At 40.9% G+C, this 27,983-nt stretch overlaps 1 protein-coding gene across 1 annotated transcript in view; it reads right to left on the minus strand.

Annotated features, from left to right (window-relative positions):
• Positions 1-1,792: 1,792 nt before the first annotated feature.
• Positions 1,793-27,983, minus strand: part of LOC139738665 (Golgi-specific brefeldin A-resistance guanine nucleotide exchange factor 1-like) — a 47,079-nt gene continuing 20,888 nt past the window's right edge. Inside the window, 34 exon segments of the mRNA XM_071649279.1 lie at positions 1,793-1,899; positions 1,902-2,138; positions 2,657-2,767; positions 3,480-3,663; positions 4,099-4,212; positions 4,893-5,119; positions 5,826-5,973; positions 6,823-7,016; positions 7,728-7,941; positions 8,450-8,583; positions 9,591-9,846; positions 10,339-10,492; positions 11,038-11,225; positions 11,758-11,875; positions 12,438-12,679; positions 13,198-13,297; positions 14,053-14,289; positions 14,636-14,718; positions 15,665-15,790; positions 16,622-16,745; positions 17,257-17,459; positions 18,022-18,140; positions 18,623-18,779; positions 19,418-19,612; positions 20,146-20,247; positions 20,737-20,928; positions 21,701-21,836; positions 22,235-22,319; positions 22,963-23,125; positions 23,493-23,668; positions 24,062-24,338; positions 25,391-25,494; positions 26,422-26,530; positions 27,629-27,747. Coding sequence (XP_071505380.1) covers positions 1,793-1,899; positions 1,902-2,138; positions 2,657-2,767; positions 3,480-3,663; positions 4,099-4,212; positions 4,893-5,119; positions 5,826-5,973; positions 6,823-7,016; positions 7,728-7,941; positions 8,450-8,583; positions 9,591-9,846; positions 10,339-10,492; positions 11,038-11,225; positions 11,758-11,875; positions 12,438-12,679; positions 13,198-13,297; positions 14,053-14,289; positions 14,636-14,718; positions 15,665-15,790; positions 16,622-16,745; positions 17,257-17,459; positions 18,022-18,140; positions 18,623-18,779; positions 19,418-19,612; positions 20,146-20,247; positions 20,737-20,928; positions 21,701-21,836; positions 22,235-22,319; positions 22,963-23,125; positions 23,493-23,668; positions 24,062-24,338; positions 25,391-25,494; positions 26,422-26,530; positions 27,629-27,747 — 5,435 coding nt within the window.

A 27,983-nucleotide genomic window follows, 5' to 3' on the forward strand; every position in this document is an offset into this window, starting at 1 on the left:
ATGACTGCACAGCACTCAACATTGATATATGTCTTCTGACACACAGAGAAGAAAGATTCAGTTCTCCTTGACCCATTTGAGATTTTTATTGCATTCCCTTGGTCTTTTAAAGTTCTCCAACACAACAGGGAACACTTTCATACGCACACACCAAACACACAAATCCATCTGAACTATTTGCACTGCAGTGTTACCTCATGTGAAAAACTTGTACATGTACATGAGTGCAAACCTTTCCTGCAGAAAAATCAATTCTATCAAACTGCTGCATTCACATCTTGGAGGAAAATCAATTGGCGCGTCAAAGTCTTTGGCATAGAATGTCTCGCTTCAAGAAGTTTTAAAAATATCCCTTGTGCTCTGTCAATCTCAGTCCATCCTTTAACCTGATAACACGTATCGATGCTTTGCTACCAACAAGTAAATCTCTCTGACATCCAAGTTATGGCATCTCGAGGCAAACTGTAGGAACAGGCCTCTGGAATCAGACCCTCTTCATGTATGGTCAAGATGTCATCCGATAACCATGACAACCCTTTTTTTTCTGCACTTGGTTCATCATCCTCTGGACCTGCAAGTGCTTCTGAAAATCCTCCATTCAGCCCTGGCTTGGCCACTTCCAAGTGGGCATACACTTTTGGCAAGGAATAAAGATTTGCCCCCATTGCTGCTACAATGTCTGTCTTTCACAAGCAATATATTGTACCTCACACCAGTGCCAAGTTGGAAAAGTGACCTGACAGACAGGCCTACCTGCCCCCTTACTTATCAATAATGATTTGTACATTGCTATCAGGTATAGAGGATGAGAGCAGGGACAAGACAGTATGGACACTGAAGTTTCACAGACTAAACCTGCCTCTTGTTTACAGGAATACAGGAAATATTTGTTAGTCTTCAAAGCACAGCTGGGTAGAACAGTACAGGTAAAGCTAGATCATACCCCCCCCCCCCCCCCCCCAGAAAGTACAGTATCCAGAGTGTAAGGCTAAAACCAGGGCATGTAAAGATGCTCTTATGATTATTGATACTCCACCAGATACCCAGAGGGATCAGACATCATTATTACCATTTAGCATCCACTTCCCACACTCATTTTGGGTTGAACACTCCATTTCGTCCATGACCTGTCTCCAGCCTGCCACGTCTGTGATATCTCCCCACCTTTGTGGAACCAGATATTTTAATGTCCTTACCCCTGTGGTCTTGAATCAGACACAGAGAGGTATATATCCTTCATGCTATTCAGGAGAGGAGTATAGTAGTGGAGCTAAGAAGTCTGACATTTGTGATTTGCTCAGAACCAAACTAACTACCAAGTAATGATAAAAGCTGCATTATTGTACTTTCATAAATACATTTTGCTAGAAAAGGGGCAGGGCAATATATGAGTTAACGAGAAATGCAATTGGTACGATATGATCAGGGAGAAATCAGGGTCAAGGAAACATAGGGTCACTCTGATAGCATGCTTGGTTGATTGATGCAAGGTGCCTGACTATAGAAAAATCTGCTCAATATCATTATACCTTTTCAATGGTTTCCTGAAATAACTTGTGATTTCCTTCTTGATCAAGACAAATGACAATGTTTGCTGCTAAGGCTCTGTATAATACCACATGCACTTTGCGTGAAAGTTTTGACCTCCTAACTAACTTGACTGTGTGTGCGATGATGGTGGAGGTGGGATCAAATCACAGGCATGCATGCAGTGATGAGGGCTGGTAACTGGACCTGAAGGGAAAGGGGCCAATGTGGGACAACGCATGGCTGCTGTGCAGGTGCCCTTCTATCACGTGGTACCCGTGGTGGCCGTCTGGGACTGAGAGACGGCGATGAATGGGACGGTGGACCCCTGCAGCACGCTGGGGTCCAGCAGGATTGGAATGGTGCCCCCAGCTCCTTGCCCGTACCGGGCGGCACAAGGTGGGGCAGGGGCGGCTGCAGGATGATGTTGGACTGCTGCACGGGCATGGTTGGAATGGGGGCGGGGTCTACGGTGGGCGGGGAGGGGCTCTGGGACGATGGTGCATCAGAGACGGCCTGCTGGGGTGAGGGTGATGGAGACGGGGTGGTGGAGCGGGATGCTGGCTTCGTCTCATGAGTGGTGGGAGACTGGACTGCAGCCTTTTCAGCATCTAGGAGGTAAACGGAAAGGATAAGATCATTCTTACACACGAAAAGAAGAAGACAACACAGGAACCATGACATACAGACACACAACAAAGTCTCAAAAGAAGCTCTGAGTATTGTAAAACATAGCACACACATATAGAATGAGCTCTACTGAGATGGTGGAAGACATGAATTGTTGTACACAATATGTACACAATGAACTCTGCAAGGAAACTCTTGGAGTACATCATTACGTGCTTTCTGCATTACTAATGCATTCTGACAGAGCCAACAGCATAGCCTCAAACTCTTATCTACCATCAGTTAGCCGATGACAGATTTAAATGACAGATGTAAATGAACAGACTAATGTTTTCTGAATTGCATTGTAAAGTTAGCCCACATGGACTTCTTCCTGCTCAGGGCAAATTTTCTGGCAATGCACTACACATTCAACAAAGGCAGCCGAGATGAGAGCAGGAAGAGGTTTAGACGTGATGTCCACTTGACGATTTGGATCAGCAATGGACCTTACACTGACCTGGAGAGGGGGACTTTGAGGGACCGTTCTGCACCGGACTGACAGCCCCATCACGAGGGATGACGTCCTGCTTTGGCACATCTGCTTCTGACTTGGGCTTGGCAACAGGGACTGTGGGTAGGAAAACATTGAAGGAATACTGCCGGTAAACAACCAATCTAAGATAAATCTAAAGGCAAACAAATCTCATTACCATTGCACTCTTTTGTGTCACTGAGGCTGTATAAGAGTCAATAGCTACACTAGATATCAAATGCATAGGTTTGAGAATAGCAGTCCACAGCTTCCCCCTCAGAATATAATTTCTTGTAATCGATGTATATTGAGGTCATAAAAACTTAGCAGCTGTGGCCTCTTGGTGAGGTCTAGCTGCCACAACTCTCATCATAGGTGGGGTTTTGCCAAGGTATCTATGTACACAGAGCATTTGTAATGCGCCATCAATCTAGTGACCTATTCTGAGGCGCCAAGGGACATAATTAGAGCGATTTACATAATACATACAGTGCATTCTCGTTATAACCAATATGGTTATAATCATACGAAATTTTGTTTCAACAAAATAAAAATTGAAGTCCTAAAATTGTTATCTATATATCTTTATATACTTGATTTGTCTGGATATAACAGAGTATCAATATGATGCAAGAAAACTGCCAGTCCCACAGACTTCAGTATAACAGGAGTCACTTATATTAAAGTTAAAACAAGAGGTTCTCTGGATTCTTCTGATTTAGATCCTCAGTGAAAGACCATTCCAAAAAGATGAGTAGACATAGATCTTTGGACTGCTATTTGTCTGACTAGTACTCCAAGAGCTCACCAGCCTCTGGAGGGGTGAAGACCTGGTTGCGGAGGCCCGGTAGGAAGCAGTCTATTCGCTCCCACGTGTGCATCCACAGCTGGGACTGGGCGCTGGACTCCAGACCTGGCTGGGGGTACTGAAACACCCCCGCGGTGTCCATTACCAGCAGCATGTTCTTGAGGGACTCCGGGATTGCCTCATACTAGACGGGTGGGGAGAAAAATTTGACAGGAATGTCCGTCTTAGAGAACAACTCAGCTTGTATTACACAAACTATCCTTTGGATGTTGTGAGAACATCTTTTTCAACACTCTCATCATGGTTGTTGGAGCCCATTCTCAGTTTCACTTCTATGTCCAGTCATTTTCACATCATGAACAAAAGGTATTTGTCGAATTAATCTGTAAGAGGCAGACGATTGATATAAAATAGAAGTCAACATTGTTATTCACAAATGATTAGACCTATAATGAAAAAATACTAGGGTCACTTTATGCTCACATAGTCATATTCTCAGCTGCACCACCGTTCAATACAAACATGTCTGACATAAGAGTTGACAAAATAATGTGAGACATACAACTTCCTCTGTAAAGTTCATACTTTCACACACTCACAAAAGTACAGTGATAATTACCAAGAGGTCACTCTTGTCGGAATGCATGTACTTGTCCATAAAGTCCAGTATGGTCAGCCACAGGGCAGTGAAGGTGGCAAGAGAGAGGAGAGGTGTCAAATGTTGCAGAAAGACCTGTAGGATTAGGGGCATAAAAATGTTTCCATTACCAGTAATTATTATGAACAGATGCCCATAGGGTCACATTTGCCTGTACTTTGTGTGACCAATGGGTTGCTCATAGGAGAGCATCTCAACTTGTGCATGATCAAATTGAAACAGAAAACTACATGAACAATAAGACTGGTCACCATATTTCCACCTTCCACCACAATGTGATGATAAAGAGGATCACCATCACCCTACCTCAACAATTCTTTGATAAACATGACTACCATCATCCAACCACACAATTCTATAATAAACACGGCTACCATCATCCTATCACCACAATTCTATGATAAACAAGACTACTATCATCCTACCACCACAATTCTATGATAAACATGACGACCATCATCCTACCCTCACAATTCTACGATAAACATGCCTACCATCATCCTACCACCACAATTCTATGATAAACAAGACTACCATCATCCTACCCTCACAATTCTATGATAGACAAGACTACCATCATCCTACCCTCACAATTCTATGATAGACAAGACTACCATCATCCACCTCCATAATTCTATGATAGACATGACTACCATCATCCTACCATCATGCTTGATATCACCAGAGGTCTCATAATAATAATGTCTAACGCCACACTACCACCACACATCTCCGCCCTTCCCTCATCTCCTCACCTTACAGAGGAGGGTGGCTGCCCGCATCCTCGTCTCCTCCATGCCGACAGGATCGTGGTTATCCTCCAGGAGGAGCGAGAGGAGGGGGAAGAGGACCTTGTTGAAGCACGACTCCCACTCCACGGCCGACAGCGTCTGCAGGTCATGCACCAGCAGCGCCCTCTGCAGGTAGGTCAGCGCCTGCATGCGCACCTGTCGCCGTGTGTCGCAGCACAACCTAGCAATGCCTGTGAACATGAGAACATTACTTCCCAAATTACTTATCTTCGTAACTGATTCTATTCCACACTTATTCATGAACATAAATATGAAAAGAAAATATTAGATTCAAAATATGGCAAGAGCAATGCTGACATAAATCAACTATGGCAGACTTCACATAAAGAGGGGGTGGAAAGGTGTTTAAAAAAAATAATCACAAAGAAATCACCAAAATGACAAACATACTGAACATGTTGCCAAGAAGGCTCAGGAAATCATATTTTCTACATTGTAGACATAACTACAGTTTTGACTGCCACATTCAAATCACATGCTGATATACCACACTTGGTAGATATCTAAACAGCAGTAAAACAGTAAAACTGAAGGTCAGTACAAAGCACTCCCATTATAACAAACACGGTTCAACTAAATTTCGGTTATAACGAAGTAAAATTTCAGGCTGCAATGTTATCCACTCTATGTATTTTTATTGTTCATTTCTTCGGTTACAATGAAATTTTGATATAACGAAAGAAAGCTGCCGGTCCCGACGACTTCGTTATAACGGGAATCCACTCTAGCACTTTTGTGTTCTTCCATCTTGACTTCTATGAGGAAGAAAAAAAAAATAACACTTCCTACTGGTTATTGAATCCTGTAATTAATATGTCCCAACCCATTTTTAATATATGAAGTATGAAAGGAAAAAACGCATTGCCAGTTACACACCTTGTAGTAATGGACACCAGCATTTGACCCACAGGGCACTTGCCCCGGCATCTATAGTGACCTGCTGACCCTCCCGCTGTTCCTCCTCGGCCCACGAACTGAAGATGGACGCTGCTCTGGTGTGAAGAGTGTGCATGAGGTCCAGGAGCTGTATGTCACACGATAATAATACAAACAGAATACTTGAACCCTCACTTGACAACAATCTATCATGCCATTGACACTGTATATAGGGAGGTTGGTAGTGGCAATGACAAACTTACGGCCTGTTTTCACAGGGAATGTGAATGATTTGCAAAGGATTGGAATATCAAAAAAATTGCAAAGTCCAATATTCGGAAAAGTTTTTATCCAAATGCGCCATAGCAATGGAGATGTAAACCGTTTGCAAGAATTTCACACCTTTTTTTAAATTCCCACCAAACTAAACATAACAGCTGTGAACAATTGACGACACCTCCGAACCCCTGTGCTGGTCGAGTGATCTTTGCAGCCTAAAATATGACATGCTGTTCATGTGCACTGCGAAAACAGGGCTTTAATCACTGATTCTTCTAGCACGTGTTAGTGAAGCCCTAAATTCTTGCATGTGCACGACAGCGCTAGACGTCTCCCACGATGTAGAGAATATAGCCTGTATCAACTTGACATTGGAAATCTAGTCTCTACCAGAGTTAGAATTGTATTGTACTCTTCCCAATTCCAAACAAAGGCTAAACATAGCACTACAGGTCCTAAGGCATGAATGATACAGAATATCATCAGGGTGTCCACAAATTTCAACAATCATTAGCATGACAACTCAATAATGGATATCCTACAACGTTGGTTTGGGTTTGGGTTCTGTTTTTGGTTTGTATGTCTGTTTGTTTGTTTGCTTTTGGGGGTAGGGGGCTTCCCTCTATTAATGCCAAATGAAAAAAAAAGTTGGAGCTAGTGTTAGACTAAGTCACCACACAGCTTCATTCCCCTACACAGACCATGACCAACAACTAACCTGAATGGACAGAGCCTGGTATCCACCAGGTGGTCCGTCATCATCACCATCATCACCATCCGTCGACATCTGGGACATCTTCTCTGGTACTGACCGCGTCTTAGGAACATCACGACCTTTGCCCTTAGTACTGCCTTTGGAAGGTTTGGTTGGCTTTCGCTCTCGGTGCCTCCTGTGCTCATGCCTAATTTTGCCTGAATAAAGATATAATGTAATACAATGTTGATGATGATGATGATGATGATTATAATGATGACGATGAATGCACTATACCCTTTCTCAAGTGGAGAGTCAGAAAAAAATTACCTTTGAAGAAACTCTCATACACCACTCTCTTACATGCACATGATGCAAAATTTCTCTTTGCATTCATCTCCTTTGACTCAGAAGGGCCATTCTTTAAAACTTTCAGTAAAACAAATTTTAAAAGTTAACTACTAAAACATGTAAATTCCTCACAAGTGCAAAGAAAAATGGAAATGAAACTCTGGTTTACATAATTTGTTGACTTGTTTTTTTTTTTTTTAACAAAGTAGGCACAGATCTTATATGTCTGATCATTTACATTCTCCAACACATGGAGGAACAAGTAAATAGGGCAACTCTTTCCATTTTCCACTTTCTCCCATTTGTCAATTCATTTACTACAAACACAAAGAAATAAGTCATCACAAATAACGGAACACGTAATTGAGAATATACTGTTAAAAACCAGAAATTTTATGTGTACGAAACTTTCACGAATTTCGCAAGAGACCAAGATTCGTGAAAGTAAAGTGTACACAAAAATTCTTGTCTGCACAATGCCTTGAATGCCGGTGGCAATTTGAGAAAGTTTCATGTCACAAATGTTTCTGGTTTTACAGTAATCTTTGTAATTTAGATATAATTTTAATCTCTGTTACCTCCATTCACAGTTGCCTCCACAAACATCCTGATAGCATGGACACATGACTCAAAGTTTGCCGGAGTCACGTGGGCAGCATCGCGAACCAGGAATGCCAGGGACTCGCAACACTTGGTGAGGGACTTGGTGTCATGGTGACAAATGTCCATCTCTACGGCGATCTGGAACTGGTTGAATGGCTGCTTGCTGGAGCCATCTTTTGACTTCTTCACCTACAGGTAGAAATATGCAGTGTATTCATCACAATCTGACTTTTTTTTAAATTTTTTTTTTCCTCATGGATCTCAAAGCCAAAGATGCATATGAGACATGGAAGCTGTCCATACGGTGAAATGTATACAATGTACAGCCGATAAGAGTTAAGATGTTTTTGGAAAACATGAACTTAAGAACATCCAGTGTTAGACAGGAAAGATTACAGAGACGTAAATAACTGAGCGGTGAGAGTGTGAGCTCACTCGCATTATGCCCATAATGTGAATCTGATACATACAAAAATAAAACATATTTCTCACAACAAAGTGATGAGATAAAGGATAGGTCACTACTCATTATACATTCCACACAATTGTCAGGAAAGGACAATTATTTCAAATACCTTTAAAGACAAAAAAAAAACAAACACACACATATATTTTGTTGCTGCAAATTAGCTGCTGCTACAGCTTGGTTTTTGGAAAGCCATCTGTATTAGGTACATTATATTTGTAGCAAACTTACCATGAGCCAACCCCCACTGCCGTCTGATTCACTGCCACTTCGCTTCCGGTAAAGTTCGCTGTCTGACGTATAGCCTGGATCGGAGGGGAGCGTATCCTGGCTTGCTAACGACAACTCGCTGTCGGACTGAGCATCTGCAGCAAGAGAACATTGGCGGGAATCGGAAAGACTGGTACATTAAGTTTTCAACCCTTCAGAACAGTGCAGACAAAATATGAACATAAATTATCTTCATTTTCAGTCACTGTGGGGCCAACTGCTTGAGCAAAATACTCAGTAACGTCTCATTAACACTGATTCAGAGTCCTGAAATCACATCTGTTGAATCTTAAAGCAGAAGACACCAACTTCATTTTCATCAATATGCAGTGTTTTCTAATGCAAGCAATGTTTCATAATTAAAAACTTTTGTTCTGTAATCAAACACACAGATCATTTACTTCCCTATATCACCTCAAAGGCCCGAATTCACGAAGGTGGTACAAATGAAACCATGGTTTAAACCATGGACAAAAACCATGGAGCGCCAAGTGTCGCATGGAATATTTCGTTACGAAATCCGTCATTTTGTCGATGAAATGATTATTTTGTAACGAAATGACAACATTTTGTTACTAAATGAACATTTCGTCCACGAAATTATATTTTTGTTAACGAAACGGTCATTTTGCTGACAAAATGACCAATTTCATAACGAAATATTCCGTGCGACACTTGGCGCTCCATGGTTTTTGTCCATGGTTTAAACCATGGTTTCATTTGTACCACCTTCGTGAATTCGGGCCAAAGTGTTTCCTACTTTTAGAAACTCTTGTTTCTCTCACTCTATACATCACCTGCTACATAATTAGCAGAAGTATGGATTAGTGAAACTCAAAAAAATATATATATTATCCTAACTACTTTAAGCATGTGACTGTGATCTTTATCACTATTTCAAGTAATTCATAAGACTTTAATATTGCATATTTTATTCACATTTGTCTGCAGATCGTGATAAAACTCTACACTATCTTACTGACAGTACACCAGAACAAATACTGCAGTTTCCCAAAAATAACATTAACACAAAAGGGTGTTGAGTCTTTGAGTTAATGGGGAAAAAAAATTTCAATCTCTCCTCTTTTGACCGGTCTCTCACCAGGGTCCACTAGGGAGCGCTCTGCTTCAGCCGCACTGACGTTGTCCTGGGCTGCAGCCGTCTGCATGATGGCTGGGGGGACTGCCCCAGCCCCAACGCACTCTAGGAGTGTGAAGAGGGTGTACCAGTCCTGGGAGGAATGGATGTTGGCTGCATTGGTGCGCAGCATCTCGTACAGCCCGAAGGCAATCTGCCGACAGTTGCTGAAGATGACCGTTGGCTTCATTAGAAGCAGCATCCTGAGGGAAGTGAGTACCTGGACACGGATGTGGATGGGAAGTTCTCAAATGAGCAAATTCATCAATTGTATCACTAATGACACAACCAAAAAAAATAAATAAATAAATAAAAAATAAATTTCAAAAAAGGCATGAAACATTGAAAGGAGGTTTGTTTGTTTTTATTTTTTTCCATCTGAGAAGATGGCTAGATAGCCCATATTCAGCTGCACTAGCTGGTCTTCCATGGGGTCTAGTTGGATTTGAGGCAAAACACATCTGCGAGTTATGCACCCTGCTGTTTGTAATGAATTAGCAAAGCATGATCTTCAACATGTGTGGGTTGTGAGTCTCTCACACACGGGACCTACATTATATGTCCTACTGGAGGGATAAAGTCTTTTGCCTAGGATTACACTCAACATTGCTCAGCTAGAATCAGGAATCAGACCAGGGTCACATAGATTTGGAGGTAGACACACTTCGTACAGAGCCAAATCACTGCCCTGATTTTCAAAAGCTGCTCTCACCTGAGCTGAAAATTCTTCTCGGCGGAGAAGGCGTATTGCAAGTCGTAGCAGTCCCACGATGGCGCGTTCTACCAGGTAACTGGTTTCTGAGACTGTCGCAACGAGAGAGTAGAAGTGATCACGCACAGATGTCCAGAATGCACTGACCCGGTCTCTGTATACGCAAAAGATGCAATAGCAAACATTATTTCCAGATTGTAGACTCAGCTGACGATACATGTGACATTTCCTATTCAATGCCAGCTGAATGCTTTGCTCCATGCTACAACGAAACCTAATGTACAAATGTAAAAAGAAATAACATAACAAATGGGTCTGATCCTCTGGGCATAACATTCTTGACAAGAACCTGATCCACACGGGATCTTACTCTATCTACAAGTTAAGTTCAAACCCAATTTCATAAAATTTATGGCAGTTCATTCCATGTTGATGAGGAGGCAGGCTGATTGTGTCCTTCGACAATCATGAAGATGATGATGATGATGATGATGATGATGATGATGATGATGATGATGATGATGATGATGGTGGTGGTGGTGGTGGTGACAATAATTATGATGATGTTAAAGATTACTGTGAAAACGGTGATGATGGCACCCACAGTGATACCAATGATGTTGATATCGATGCTGATGTTGGTGTTCCTGACAAAGATGACGATGATGGATGGCGATACTGACAAACCAACGCACTCACCTGTTTTCCAGGATGACCCTAAGGAGAAGCTCCAGGTTGAAGATGGATGCCTCCTCATCGTAGATGAGCCCCAGGGAATCCACAGCCTCTGGTCCCTGGGAGGCAAACACCAATGCCTTGACCAGCTCCTGGAGAGACTCTTGACGTAGAAACTTACTCTCTGTGATCAGATGCTCAGGATGGCAATCCTATCAATAGAGGGGGATAAAAGACCCATTTAGTGAGTCTTGCGTAAGCACTAGAAATGAGAATTTCTAGAATATGAATTACAGCATAATGTGTACACTGTCATTTTAGGTTAGATGCACAATGTACACCTCTATGGAGAATCAATCTTGTAATGTCACTAATATGCTGATGTAATGTTTCAATATTTTCCCATGGATTCCTGGCTCTTTCAAAACGTACATCACTGTAAAAACAGAAGATTTTTGATATTTTGCATGACAGCTTTGAAATCAAATTCTTCCTGATAATCCTGAATATGGGAGAATAACTGTTTCAGACACCTTCAAAAATGTATCATCATTTGACATTAGATATATTACGAAAACACACACTGAGTACTGTTTGGTCAAGTGAAAATCCATTATTTTGAAAAGTGACACAGGGGCACAGATTGCACAAACTTGCTAATTAACAAATTTGATGTGCGTGTTGTGTTGGTGGTGGAAGACTAGACTCAGTTATTAGTGCTACAGGAGGAATATGAGGTTCTACCTCCACACAGTTCCTGGCCTGCTGTATAGCTTCCTGGTCTTCTGGGGTGGGGCCCTTGGGGGCAGAGGTCTCCGTTGTAAAGTAGGAGTAGAAAGAACCCAGTAGTGATGAATCTGACCTGGAGTTTGAAAGCAAGGATTCACAATGTTTGGATAATTGGCACAAAAGTTTCTGTCTTTGTATGAAAAGTTCATGTTTAACTTTAAAATGCACTTAAAAAGAGCAAAATCTTTCACTATCATAAAAAAAAAATGAATTTCAACTTATTCGCATTTGTCAGTATAACAAACTTACTGCAAAGTTTGAAAGTCTGTCTTATCTACAAAAATACCAGCATGACTTCGTCGGTTGAGAATAATAAGGGCGTTAAGGTGCCTAGAAGACTATGGCTTTAGTGGCAACTTAATGCTCTTATCATTCTAACCTGACTTTGCCAAACAAGTTATAAATTTATATAGAATCCAAGATATAGAAATCCAATAACATCCAAATACAGATATTCTAACTTACTTTCCACTTCTTACAAAGCCTGTTTGGTTTGAAGGCAACAAATTAAAGCTGTAAAGCATGACAGCATATCAACATCATTTTGTGACCAATTTTGAAGAAACGATCAGCCCATTCCTACAGAAGCAGAGTAAGGACAAAAGATGCTTCCGAGAGGACAGGTGTCAACTCACTTGACGGTTGGCATCTCCTCCCTGATGAGGGAGATTCGTCCCGAGGGATCCACAAAGTCCATCGCCTCCACCATCTCGGCGGGCAGCAGCTTGGCGCGGAACAGCTGCAGCATGCAGTCCAACAGGTTCTTCCAGCCCTCCGCCAGGATGTCCCCGTGGCGATGGGCCAGGCTGAACACCGTCTTGGCAGCCACCTGGGCCTTGCCGTTGGAGCCAAAGGCAATGGCAGTTGCCTCTGGTGTCTATGCAGATAAGATATTGAGGACATGATGACCCAAAACTTTGTGACAAGGAGATCAATAGCCAAGGAGGATTCTTTATACTTGCCATGCATAGAACTTAACATTCCACTTTGCTGTTAAGTTTGTGAATTCATGCCAAATTTTTACCATGCCTTTTTTAACACAGATAACATACCAATTACATACCAATGAGCCTGCTATAAGTAAAGTTTGCCACTGGTGGCATAAAACAATTCATTCATTTCTCAAAGGAATTTACAAAGTAGAAATGAACACATTTTAATATCTTGCTTTCACTGAGCAATATGAATTATATTGTATTTCATATTTGTCTTCTCTCATTTAGTCATCTATTTTTCACAAGTATGCCCACTCGTAAGTGCAAAATATCTTCCTTTCTCCAACTGTCAAGTGAGGAAGGGAAAAGTAACTTACAACATCTACAGCTGACAACATTCTTGGTAAAAGGTTTCTATATTCAGTGACTTATTATAATCTATCTTTTATGGCTTGCTCACCTCAAGAGAATTAAGCAGCGTGGTGAATTTGCACAGAGATATAACCAAGTTATCAAAGACATCGGTAAGACCGTAGTGGGCCGAGATCATTGCACATTTCCTGCAAGAAGAAAGTGGATAAAATAGTACAGTGAACAATTAGGTCATGATGAAGTAAATTGCTTGTGCAAATGAAATATCACCAGTCACAGACTCCTGAATCCATGAAAGAAACGTATTCCTCCACAGTAATGATTTGTAGATATATGCGGTCAACATAGACAATCTTATGAAATCATAAATTATTGATATGGATCCCAGTCATATGACTGGATTATAGCTACTACATATCGTCGGTTGAGAATGATAATGGCGTTAAGTGACCACAAAACCAATAGTGTTCGAGAAGACTTAACCCTAAAAAGACTGGGCTATTTTGGTAGCTCGAAAGACTGGGGGGTCAGCTGCATTGTCTGTGTATCACAAATGCATTACAACTGTTTCTGTGTGCAGTTCAGTTAGCTTGGAGCTGTAGCTGGCATGGGAATCTTGTGAAAATGAATGCCACACAACTCATATCATATCACCATTTTCTAAAATAAATAATGGGCATTAACTGGTCTGGACTTCAGTGAGATTATCAACCCTAAGTAACTTTTAAACAGTCCAAAGCACGCTTGACTTTGCCTCTTGTTTTCAATTATTCCAAGGCTAGAGTTACCAGTGGATAACTCTCACTAATGTCCTCCATAATGTGAATTATTTCTATACCAGTGAACAATCCTAATACATAATTTCCTAAAATGTGGTTCATATATCATCAATGATAAAATAATGGAGAGAGTGGATTTAGGGGTGCAATGACAAAACTCATACCTAAATCCTGCCAGGGCCTTCTGGGTGATCGAGTCGTCCAGACTCTTGTCAAAGACGAAGGAGAGGGCGGCCACTGTGGGGCCCCAGGCCAGCAGGAACAGGTCCCGGTCCAGCCGGCCCTCCTCGATGTGCAGGAACTGGCTGTCGGTGATGTGGCCTCTCTTCAGCAGCATCCGCCACAGGTAATTCTCCTTCACTATACCAGTCTGCTCAGCTGGCATCACAATCTCCTCATTCCTGGTCAGAGATGAGAGATCAATGTTTTCCCCAACATGAAAACAAATCATATTCAATATCAAAAACCTCAACTGATAAATCTTTTGATTCTGACCCATTGAAATTGCTGGCATAAATTAAGCCATTCCTTTAGCCCCATAGTACCCAAACTGCCCCATAGAACTAAAATGCCATATAATAATGCATTTTCTGTTAACACTTGGCTCCCCGAGTTGATCACTGTCTGATGTGATCACAATGCAAATGTTTATTATGAGTGGAAATCTTGGAGACAAAGTTTAGTTGCATACAAATGAGTAGCATAGCTTTCAAAATCTTGGTATAAAAGGTAGGAACCATCACTCACTTGACTGCATTGTAGATTTCAGTCAACATGTCTTGATCAAAATCCTGACCTCCGTTCACTTTGCTGACATTCTTTTTAAAGTTCTGTGATGAGTGGAAAATACAAGCAAACAAAAATAAATGCATAATGAGTATCAAATTATATCCATACATAATTCTACACTTTTAAAGTGATCAGAGTGGACAACCGGTTACAGTAACATTTATTTTTCAGTCTGTTAAAGTGAAAACATAGTTTTGGTAAGGGTTTGAGAACCCGTCTTGCACCATTTCATATTTGCTTGGAATATATCGAAAGAGTCTACCAAGAAACTTACCTGGCTGACGCGATTTGCCGGGAAGATGAGTTGCTTTGGAGTATTTTGAGATCAAAGGTAAAAGTCGGTATACCAACTTTTATCCCGAAGGTGCCAGGTTAACTCGGTCTCAGGGACAACTCAGCCCTATTTCAGACAATTTACAAGCAGTTCGTGATCGCTGTATTCTATACATAGGTGCACGTTCATTTTGTATGCGCGCAAAAAAGGTTCTTTGATGCGTGCAAGAGGTTCTTTGATGTGCACGTTGTATCAACTCGGCCTATAACTGCGACCAGCCAGAATGCGAAGCGCTCCCATAGCACAACACTGTACAATCCAGAGGGACAACTCGGCCCTGCCGTCAAAGCGAGGCCGAGTTGTCCCCGAGTCCGAGTTAGCCTGACCCCGATCAGGTAAGTTCTGAGATGCGAACCTTTTTGGTTAATATTTCGCATTTTCGTCTTTGCCCAACAAATATCTTGTTATTTCAGCGTTATTTCATATAGTTCTTAGGCATACATGTACATTTTGGAGACATTACATGTTGATTAATATTTCTTTTATCTGAACTAAATGTGGGTATAGTTGAACTGAATTGAACTGAACTAAATAGGGCTTGCACTGAACTGAATGAAACTGAACATGATCTGAATTAAACTAAACTAAATGTGTCTAACAAGGAGAAAATAAATAAAATATAAGGATATTGGTAAATTGGGGTGAACACTCACTGCCAGCGTCATAGGAATGTTCTGCTTCTTTGCATTGTCGTTGTGCTGGTCAACATTCAGCATTATGACAGCATAGGCAAGAGTGAACGCAGCATCATGGTTAGCAAACGGATGGCCATTGCACGTCTGCGATGGGAAGAAGAAATTTACATGAATCAAGAATCACTGTCTTCCAAGGATTATCAAATCATCTGGTACTGTATCACATAAGGGGGACTAAATCTGCTATATTGTGATGTTGGGACGTCCATCCGCAGTAAGAACCTGATTTATCTCACCCGAGAAGCAAGTTACAACATTGGTTAATCAACTGCTAACAGCAACCATTTGTATCATGTTTCAAATCTATGGCAAATTTCCTTAGAATGGAGGCAGAAGTTAATGAAATTGGATATTCACAAATACTCACAATTTGTACTTGCATTCTATGACATATAGAGGTGAAGACCTTGAAATACATACACATATCTGAAACTAACATACATCAGAGCATCACTATTGTATGAATATCAGCATTGCACTATCAACATGTTTGCTTTTCATATATTTAATCAAACAAAAAGAAGTCAGCAACTCATTTTCTGAATATGCTCACTTTTGATATGAGAAGGTAACCCCACGTGACCTTGACAACCCCAAATGCTACAAAACATCTCACATTAATCATTAGATTTGATATCTTTGGATATATTTGGATTTGGATATATTTAGATAATATCAACCAAAATGTGTATGCAAATAGTGGCTGCCATTTAAAAGTAAATTTGCTTTTATACAATGCCCAAAGAGAATTCAAATCTAAGATGCCTCACAACATGAATCAATGAGTTCACCTTGGTTATAAAAAAAAAAAATAGACAATTTTCAGGGCATACATATCCTGAAAAAAAAAACACATTTCACAAAATCTATTATGTTGTAAATTATGTATAACAAGAAACTAGTTGCAGTACTCACATGCCACTTTTCTGCAAAGTTCTCCAAGAGGTGCTGAATGACAGGGGCTTCCCCGGGTAATCTGAAGGCTTCCAACAACATCCTCAGGGCCTCATCAATTCTTGTGTTTTGGAATCCAAACAGACTGACGATATAAGAAGAGAGAGAAGAAAACCTTGAAATCGACATCCAAACACAAGTGGAGACAGACAGGCACATTTACATACGCAGCTTCAGGGCAGCAGATACGGATAGTACTCTAGGTACTTAAATGCAGTGGAATACCACTAGGGTGAAAATAAAACAGAGAAGTGGACAAACGTGAAGCACATCAAGGTCTGCATAATTTCAATAGTGAATCCTGCACAATGAATACTGCTTGTAGAAAAGTTGGTGAAAATGTTTATGATGGTTTGAAAGGCATGTCATATATCCTAGCTAGTACCAATTCACAATATCCTTGGACTGAATAATTTCAACAAAATAAAATCACTTCAGCACACACACACTTCTTCTTCTACAAGACTTCAGAGGGTTTGCTTGAGTTATTCCTCAAAGATGGGAATTCCTGCAGATTGTAACATCTCTGTTTCATGCACGCCATCCCAGCCATGTGCAGAATAACTATGCCTCATCTGGATTTCACTCTCACTTACTCTAAAAATACATCCAGAATCTTGGCATTCTTCTTGCTGCTGATGTACTCCCCGATCATCTTCTTGTCCACATGGGGGTTCTCCTTGACGAAGTGTGCTATAGCAACGGGATTGGAGGGGCTGGGCAGGAGGCTGTTCTCCTGGAGGAATGTGATGCCACGCGACGGCTTCTGGTTGAACAGCTCTGTGCCCGCCTGGAACAACTGCAATGGACAAGACGGGAGGGGACATGGGGAAGAGATTGAAGAAGATGAATGGAAACACAAGAGTATGGGTAGTATAAAGAGATAGTAAGCGAATGCAAAGCAGAGAAAGTATTAAAGGGATTGTATAGTTTTGGTTGAGACGGGGATTCAGGTTTGAACTTTTTGTGAGATAATTAGAAACCACTAATATGTATATGAAATATTACAGAGCATACAATTCCAAGAGGAATTCAAAGTTCATTTGATGCAAATCGGTTCTGAAAAGGCCGAGATGTTAAACAACAAAATAGTCCTAATAAAAGGTGGGACCCAACTTTTATTATGACAACTTTGTTTTACTTTGGTCATTCAAACATTGAAAATTAGCTCTCTTCTCAACAAAGCTTTGTTCTCCTGGCATGTTGCACATCACAAAAAATGAAAAATAAAAACGTAGGATTATATATTGAAACATAATGCAACTTAAAATGTTGCAAACATTTAGCAAAGATGGCCATATCCTGTCATATGCTTTGTGATCAATATCAAGTTGGAAGACTCAACAGCTGTGTAAACACACCTTCTTCTTGTGCTTAAGTTTGGCCAGTTCTTCCAGTGAGGGCAGACTCAGGGATGGAGTGTAACGACTCTTCTTCCTGTTCGCACTCATCCCCGGTGAATCTTCACTCCTTTCCTTTGCTGTAAATGTCACAAAAAAAAAACAGGCAACGTTAGCGTTCAACACAGGCAGAGGGAGCATCAAAGCACAGAAATATCTTTCTGTGTGGATGACAGAACATTTAGATTAGCTTTACATACACAGCAAAGGGAATTGAGAAATAAGGTACAGTGAAAACACTATCATTGTCAAGTGGTCCTAGCTCAAACCAGACACCAAATGTCATTTGTCATTTGTGAGATATAATTTTGTGTCACCAAAACTACCAAACAGAAGATGTGAATTTAGAGGCACAGTTTACACACATCTACACTGTCCATTCAAAAAGAAAAAAAAACAAAAAAAAAACTCTTCCATTTATGAATCAAGATAATAGAAGTTCAATACCATACGAAGACATATTTACATCAGCATTTGACCTTATATTTACATCACAGTTGTACTCACATACAACTAACAGATGCATTTAACATCATTCAAAATCGCAAGTTTTTAATCTCACCTGCTAAATCCTCCTTGTCCTTGAGCATACTCGCCATGACCTGGCCCATGGCATACCCTGTCGTTGGTGGACCAGCGGATGCATTCTGGCCCTGGGCCGAGTCAGGTTCTGATGCCTCATGTTGGGGTGCACACTCGGTGTCGTTTTCATCAGTGGCCTAGCGAGTGGAAAAGCATGAGAAACACACACAGTGGAGTCAGATTCGTCTGTAAATTGATATTTGTACAGACTGGACAACCTCGGAGGGAAAGACATGGGTATGTTGATTGGAACATTGGTACAAATTAAATCTATAGCTGCACAGATAATTTTACAGCTTTCATAACTATCATCACCATCATCACTGCCATTTTCATTGCCACCATTACTACAATCACTTTCATCATCATGGTAATTTTTACCATCTGCATCTTCAACACCACGTCCATCATCATCTTTACCTTGGACATCATCATCATTGACATAATCAGGTCAAATTCCCTAAAGCTGTTTATTACTAGCATGGCAAAAGTTAAATTGATTCACCTCTATAAAATCCCTACACATTCATAAAAGACATCTGATTTGTCTAGGTTTTGGGATCTGTCACCTTGGAAAGTACAGTTAGTTATGGGTAAACTCGGCCTAGCGGGTAAACTCGGCTACTTGCAATGAGGGTGCTAGGGGCTGAGATTACCCATAAATATGCAATGAAAACTTAAAACTGAAAGCTCAAATGAGACTTTGACTGTTTCCTGCATAACAGCTGGGAGGGGGGGGGGGGGGGGGGGGGCAGTACGGGAGTCTAACACTCACCTCCTGCACCTGTATCGTGACTCCCCCATCAGACGCTGTTGTGGCAAATCTCTCGGCAGCGTCCGACGTGACGGAGGACATGGTGGAGAGAATTCTCTGCTGGCATCCAGCCTCGATGCTGTCCACCACGGCCAGCAGGGCATCAAGTGACAAGAGATGAGTCGTGTAGAGGGAGCCTGACACTGGGAATGCATTCTGGGAAAGGGATGAGGAAGTAGTGTGACATCTGTTAAGTAGATGCTTTCAAAGTACCCACCTTCGCCAGATATTCCACTGTAAGTTTAGACTTCATTTACCATTGCTCTTTCACACATTTGTTTTCTCTTACGCCCATTCAGGGGTGTTGCCCTTTGTCGAGCATTTATGTCTACAAAACCCTTCCACAAAATGAAATTTGAAAAATAGAATTGACAATAATACTGAGAAACTTATACATGAACCGAGCATCACATGCACTATATTGTCAACTCATATTTCAAACCTGAACCTGAATAACTCATTGACGCAGCTCCAATTACATAATCATAATGGTGATAACACTTCCTTCCAAAATGAATGTGGAAACGTGCTCAATTTGATGGGAAATAATCAAAATCCACACATCAACAATCATCTCATCAAGCAAATGAATTGTTTCATATTTCACAAACAAGAACAGCCAGATGGTGTCTACAGCATGCACTACAGCCAGTCATAATGATTTGCATGCAGCTTGAGTGACAACGTACCTTTGACAGCAGTTTGGTGAGATCCTCAAACAGATTGCTGCAGTAGATATCACAGTCATAGTTCAAGTAGAGCTCAGAAACAAGGGACGGAATCTTCCAAAGCTGAAATATACAGGCAGAGGGACACAGTGAATGATTTACAGCATGTAAATGATGAGAAAAGAGTTTTTTCTTTAATACCATCAATACATGTATACTATAATTGGTATCATGATAGTTGCAACATTGTATTTATATTGACCATAGTTGTATATGGTGAAAGACATCCCTATTCCCCTGAACAGAATGTATGCAATTGGCCATTTTATTGTCTTTTGTATAACAGTGGTCCTGTGACTACATACAGTAGGTGGGGGGGGGGGGGGGGTGAAAGGGAGCTCTCTAAAGCATCCTAATAATTATATTCGTGAATTTTGTTCAATTTGATTTGCTCATGAAATGTGCATGCAATAATTTTTCAGAGGTGACCCATACTTTTCTACGTAACAGTAATGTTAACTTGGGTAAAAGTGTGCAAGACTTCCGCCCTCTCCCCAACTATTCTTCCTTGTACGATAAAGGAAGGACTAGACGTTATAAACGGCAAACTACCTGGACCAGTGTGTCAAGTGCCATCTCCTTCTGTTCGTACGGGATGCGGGGCGACTCGGAGACAATGATGTCGGTCAGTTTCTGGATGAACATCTCAAGCTGAAGCTTGAGGTGAGAGCGCATGGACTCAAAGAGCAGAAAGCAGACTCGGAGGGAGGAGGCAAAGAGAGACAGCCTCTCTGTCTGAAGAAGCTGCACATGATAAAGAGACGAATAAACGGTTTCATGCTTTAGGGACACAAACTGATGGCTAATCATTAGTGGTTTTACACACTGGCAAATCGTCGCTGGGATGACATGACCTCTATCTACAAAATGTTAAATGTCCAGCAGGGCAACAACAACAAAAAGAAAAAGAAAAGCAGCCAAAGCACTATATCAAATGGGACAGCCTTTCATTTGACATGCCATGGTGGCTTTATTTTGGGGGTAAGTTAGGATTGGACAGGACATCACCTAAATGATTATCTGACCTTTAATCCAAAAAAGTAATTCCCCCCCCAAAAAAAAAAAAAAAAAAAAAGTGAAATACAAAGTCGTGTCACCCCCAGCAACAAAATGTTCTAATGATTCACTCCAACAGATTCTGTCAGTTTGGAAAACCAGTAGAATATCAGTGCCTGATACAAGTAATGTTTTAACTTTTGTGCCACTGAATGACTAGTGTCATCTGACATAAAAGAAAGAGCAACCCTGTCACAACTTTTGTCACACTGAAGAGTTAAATTACACATGCTACAGCAGACTCATAGCAAACAAAATGCTAAAATTACAAACATAATCTGAGTCTTTATAAAGCAGTGATTTCAACTGTTGAGACACCTTTTAAATGCCTGCCTTTGTAACTCCAAACAAATGAGAAGTTTCAAGAAATAACCACAATATATCATCCACAGACAAACATGATGATCGAAGTAAAGCTTTGTAGATTCATTTGCTCAATGCCTTGCCATCGCACACTTACTGCGAAGAGATTCTTGCACATTTCATCCTTGACGAGAGCGATGAGGGCAGAGAAAGATGGGATGTGATCACATCCCGTTTCTATGCCAACGGTGAGCAGACTCAGTCCCATGTGCATCATTAGGTCGGTGTTGTGCCTGTGGGATGAAAGAAGAGGTTGGATGGAAAAAAATATATATTTTAAGCATGATACATCCACTCAGCATTACAATCAATCCTTTGCACAGTACTTTATGATTCATGCTATAGCAGTTCATTTAATATTCCAAGACTGATTGCTTCCTTAAAAGGTTGTACATGCCATCCTTTGAACTCACTCTCCCATATCTTACAGGGTATACCTTTGCAACAACTATTCAAACAGAAGTACAGATATAATCAAAATTTTGAATTCTTCACTTAAATGTGTTAATCTTTTGTCGTCAAGAGAAAGAGAAAGAAAGTACAACAGAGAGCAATGGAGAGGAAAAGAAATAAATAAAGAAAAGAAGACAGAATAAAAGGTTGGTATGATCCTGGAGAAGGCATAACTTACCTATCATATGGGTTGATGAGTGATATAAGGAACCTAAGGAGCTCCCTGACACAGGGCAAGCCATATGGAACAGGAGGACCGGCCCCTGTGCAGAAATGAAGGTAAAAAGTAAGGCACAGTTGTGATAATCGTTGTCTATTTGGCTCTTCTCACAAACATCTCATTACAACCATGGACCTACATTGGTACATTCTCGGCAAGCATGGCAGTGAAGAATACATCTCTCTCCCCATTAACCTGCACTGAAAGCAAGGATATCTAGCTCTGGCCAGATCTTTTTCACTATTCAACTATACACTTATCACCATGTTGCTTGTGCATAATTTAATGACAACTATAAATGAATTATATCTAGAAGCAAATACCTATGACCGTGATTTACTTAAGATTTTGATGTCTAGTATGTGCCCCATATCCATTCTTGTCCTTTATTTTCCCTCTTGTAAAGAAGAGAAAAGGTAAAGTTCTGCTTCCCAGTACTAAATTACATCCCACTCTCTTCCAAGAATGTTAATCCAAAGTTTTGCACACACAGATCTTGCATTCTGAGACAGTAAAGGTGTAGGCACCAAGTGAAAATGGGCATCTGGATAGATTTTCATAACACAAAAGTTGCACTTCAAAAGACAATTCATGATGTTTTGTCATAACATCCCATGCATTGGAAACCTACAAGAATGCACTGGAAACTTACTAGAACAGTAATGTCATTTCTTTTTGTTCCATACCATCTTTCTGCTTCTGCTGAGGGGTGAAACGCACTCCCTGTGGGTTGACGTATTCTGATTCATGCAGAGACGCCGTGTCGGTGTTCGATTCCGTGTCTTCTGCTCCATCACACCCAGAGTCCGCCTTTTCGGGATCTGCCGACGGCAGCTTTCCCTCCTCAGTCTGTCGAGGATGAAAAATAAAATCTTGGATTCAGGCAAAAAGTCTGAGAACAGTGGTACACTTCTTGCCACAATGAGAAACTCATACTAACAAGGGATATCACACAAATCCACATGTATGCTATCACTTTCTTATTCTTGTACAAGATGCAGACAGCTGCCCACAGTCAAACAAAAAATATAATGACATAATTTTCACTGGTTTCCAATTAGAGTGCATGCATTGAGTGGTGTGTTCATTTAAAAAGTAGCATTACAATAGGTGATGTTCTTCAAAAGACACATGTACAGGACTACACAGTACAGAGGCTACATTCCTCCGTTGAAGCGATTGATATGATGCAGACATATTCAAATTATTCTCTGACCTTGCTCTCATCACTTCTCTGGTCGCCAGAAACAGAGATGACTCCACTCATCTTGGGTGTCTCGCAGTCTGATGCCAGGGTGTCTTTCATGTCAACAGCCCCATCGGGAGGCTCCGACAGGGCAAGGGAATTGGGTCTCTCCGAGTCCCGACTGGCAACATCATCTACTACATTTTCTGATGGGCGAACATGATAATGGACAGATTATGCTGAATCCCCAAAACAATTGCCAATATACCGACTTAAACTCCACAGTTAACAAGACCAACACTGAATAACGAATGAATAGAAAAGCGCACAATTTCCATCATGTGATTAAATGCTATCTTCTGTTTATGACTGAAATTGACACCACAAACAAGAAAGTTAGACGGTAAAAAGAAGTCAACATACATTGTAATCTCACACAAGATTGCTCCAACAGATTCCCTTATCTCATCATGATGAAAAAAAACCTTCCTGAGCTTTTGTCTCTGAAGTTCTACATAGTTAGTGCCATATCAGTTGCATCCTGCATAATGATGCTTTCCACTGAAATGACGTCAAGTCCCCTGCATCGATTCACTCACCTCCCCCGGTCTTCTCCTCTGGAATGCTCTTCACAACTCCAGCAGTCTGACCCAAGGCAGACTCCCCTGCCACTGGACTGGGGGAGGGGGTCACTGAAGGCTGGCTACTGGTCTGGGCTGAGCCAGATGGTGGGGCAGAGTGGGATGGGGAGGGCGTCGGCGCGGTCTCTTCGATGGGTGTGGTGGACAGCCTGTCCTTCCTCGGCCTCACCTTGGGTGACTGCCGTGAACGGCGTCTCCTGGAGGTGTCTCCAATACCACCTGCCCTCATCTTTAACTGTGGAGGAACGAGACAGCTTGGATTTGAGGCTTGAATGACATACAAAGTAGTCACATTCACATGTCATGCGATGTGACGGGCAATATATAGCAACTCCATACAGCTTCAAATATTAAGAATAGCAGCACACATAATCAAAATTGCAATCATCACCATCATGAAAATCACCATTCCAGTTATTCATGATATATATGTTTTTTTTTAAAATCCCATTGATTTAAATGTTTAATGCCCAATTAAACCAGGGTTCGAAATTGGCGATGGTCCGCTGGCCATTGGCCACCCAAAATCATGTCGGACTAGCTAAAAATCATAAAATTCTGAAGTAACTAGTCCGTCTGGCTAGCCAAAATATTGCTTCAGTGTCAAAATTGATTTTAAGTAGTCCGCCTGGCTAGTTTAAAAAAAAGTTAAGTGCGACCCCTGTAAACTCTCTTTTTTTCTGCACATAGTGAAGAAGAAATTAGGAATGGAAGAAGAAAAAGATATTGAAAAGTAAGAGCTTCAAACAAATGTATTCTTATATTATGAAGGTTTTGTTTCGGTTAAAGTCCCAACAATGAGTGGTTATCCTGGGTTTTTATGGTGAGATGCAAACAATGCCTCTTCAAGATGGGATGGAAGACCAATTACTGCTCAAACCTGCTTGAACTTCCATTGGTAAAAGCTGAATGGACAAGGGTAGAGCATGGAAGAGATGTATACAGTCAAACCTGCCTTGGCGGCCAGCTGTCTGTAAGTACCACCTGCCATATACCACCACTACAAAAAACAAAATATAACCCAAAGAATGCCATGTTAAAGACCCTGTCTGTAGCAGCCCCGTGTTTATAACAGCCACTTTTTTGTCTCCCTCGGGTAGCCTCTTAAGACAGGTTCAACTGTATTTAAAATGGGCCCAAAATGTGCAGTTAGGCATGGGTTCAAGTTAACACAACATTCACCTAGCTCTAGGCTCAAACCAGTGGGACATTGAATTTCTAAAATTTGTAAAGTGTTGCCTTGTATACATTTCCTTTCTTTCTACTGCATCACTCTGACTAAAATACCTTTCTGAGGCCAGAGATCTTCTCCTCCTTGAACTGGGGTAGGCGAGAGAACAGGAGCTGGACCATGTCATTGAGGGTGTGCTCTGCAGACTTCCTCAGCAGCTCTATAAGAAGATAAAAAAAGATGCCGTATCACCTTTCACCTCATCATATAATTTGTCTGGCTTGCAGTGTAAACATTGTTATGGCAGTTCCAAAAGCATGCGTGAAGTGAATATTTGAACATGGCAGTTCCAAAAGCATGCGTGAAGTGAATGTTTGAACATAAAAAGTCTACATATTACCAAATGACATGTTTCTAATAGTCGAAGGAAACATGTGAGTACAATGTACTCTTCATACACAAGACTAAAGTTGACTGTTCCCATCTGATAAAAATAAGACATGATATGACAGTATTAAAGCAATGACATAATCTGGAATATTGCAATTTATGACAATACATTACACACTGCCACACAAGTAGCATGGACAGTAAATCCTTAATCTTGCAGTACAGAAGACTGCCCTGTAATGCTATGCTTGCACCATGTTCCCAGCAGCCTCATGTAGCAGCCCCATTTGCCTGAAATGTAATGTGGCATGGGTAGAAGGGATATTTTTCCCCTCCACATCCTAATGTCGTTCGCTCCAGTCTTCACTCCTCTGAACATGTAGCTTCAAGTCAGGCTAGACTACACCGTATTATCTGTCACGTTCCACTACAGACCACAACCAAGTTTTGTTACGGCCTATTACGTGCTGTCACATTTTGTTGTGTTCATCCTGTTTTACTTGGTTTCTCATCAGCACCGTGACTGACATGGCAAATCTCTTTACAATTTAAAAATCTGACAGGACATCCATGGCAATCACGGCATGTCACATTTGCCCATCCCGTTACCCCATGTTGTCCCAAACCCATCCCGTTTTGTCTACGATGGCCTGAAACATGATTTCCTTGTCCGCCACGAACATGGTGTAAATGCGGCATGACAGATATCTAAAAACATGAACTGAATTCCAAGTATCGTCTCCATATGAGCACATACCACTGAGTCGGAGCTCGAAGCAGATGCGAAAGCAGGACGGCATGATCTCACACACGGCCTCATTGGACAGCAGCATGCCGATTGGTGTCAGGAGAAGAGTTCGTAGCACCTGGCACATCCAAGAGGAACATTTCAATCAATGCTAATTTAGTCTGAAAACAGTTTTTGTTCAAAATTCACTTCAAACCAATTCATCTTGAAGGCGTTAAAGACCTGGAAGCATAAGGATTCATGGAGAGGGAAATCTGGCCTGGCTCAGATATATTTGAGAATCCACGTAACAAATTATGTAAAGTTTTATCACTGATCTCTATGTAAGTACACACACAGCTGAAGAATGTCAATTGGAGTCAACCATTAACAATGAGCCTACGCTTCGACACATGTATTCATTGACTGGTGCTATTTGTGGTTTTTTTAATGTACCCCAGTGGGCAGCGAGTAAATCTAACCATTCACGAGTCCCTATCATACTGGGTATTTAAATTTAATTATCACATCACTGGTCTTTACTTAAAGGGATCGTACAGTTTTGGTTGAGACCTAATTTCAGGTTTCTAACATTTTTTGGTGATATAATGAGAAACCTCTTATGAAATATGAAAGAGCATGTAATTCTATAAGGAATTCAACGTTTATTTGATCAAAATTGGTTTTGAAATGGCTGAGATATCCAAAAAAGAGCGATTCTAATAAAGTGTGGAACCCACACTTTATTACGATCGCTTTTTTTTACTTTGTTTTTGGATGTTTCAGTCATTCCAAACCCGATTTTCATCAAATAAACTCTGAATTCCTCGGAAAATGGTATGCTCTGTACTATATCATAAGTGTTTTCTTGGTATCGCGCAAAAAGTGAAAAGCCCAATTCTCATCTCCACCAATACTGTAGTATCCCTTTAAACACCTTCAGCAGAAAATTAATCATCCTGAGATGGGTACCATTCATGATACTAACATGAATGAATTGTATGCATTCATAGAAAGTTATAATTACATATTCATCCCTAAGCACCAAAGCGTAACAAATTATATCACAGATTTGCATAGCACTGTTTGTTTGTAACTTCATAAACATGCATTTTCATGATTCAGTGCAAATAGGCGCAATAACTTTCTAAAATTGTTGTTTTCCTGTATGAATTTGTGCCCTTAGTTCACTTTCTATCACTCCAAAAGCATTGAAACTTTGGCAGTCAAGCCTTACTTGAAGTATCTTCATGAGAACCACTTCATCCGAGCTCGGATCTGTTCCCACGAATCTGGTGTGTGTGACCGCATCTGCTACATTCTCTATACCTTGTGCAGCTCCCTCTATGGTTGGATCTATGGGAACAAACACCAAACAGATAAGGACATGACATAAGAGCAGCTTAAAGGACAAGTTCACCTTCATATCCATAAGGATTGAGAAAATGCAGCAATATTAGTGGAACACATCAGTAAAAGTTTGAGGAAAATTGGACAATCGATGCCAAAGTTATGAATTTTTACAATTTTTGTGTTGGAACTGCTGGACGAGGAGACTACTACAGCTTGTGATGTCATATGAGTACAACAGT

The sequence above is a fragment of the Diadema antillarum genome, unplaced genomic scaffold (genome assembly GCF_040938485.1).
Source record: "Diadema antillarum isolate AM-2024a unplaced genomic scaffold, OU_Dant_1.0 seq00000764_RagTag, whole genome shotgun sequence".
Lineage (NCBI taxonomy): Eukaryota > Metazoa > Echinodermata > Echinoidea > Diadematoida > Diadematidae > Diadema > Diadema antillarum.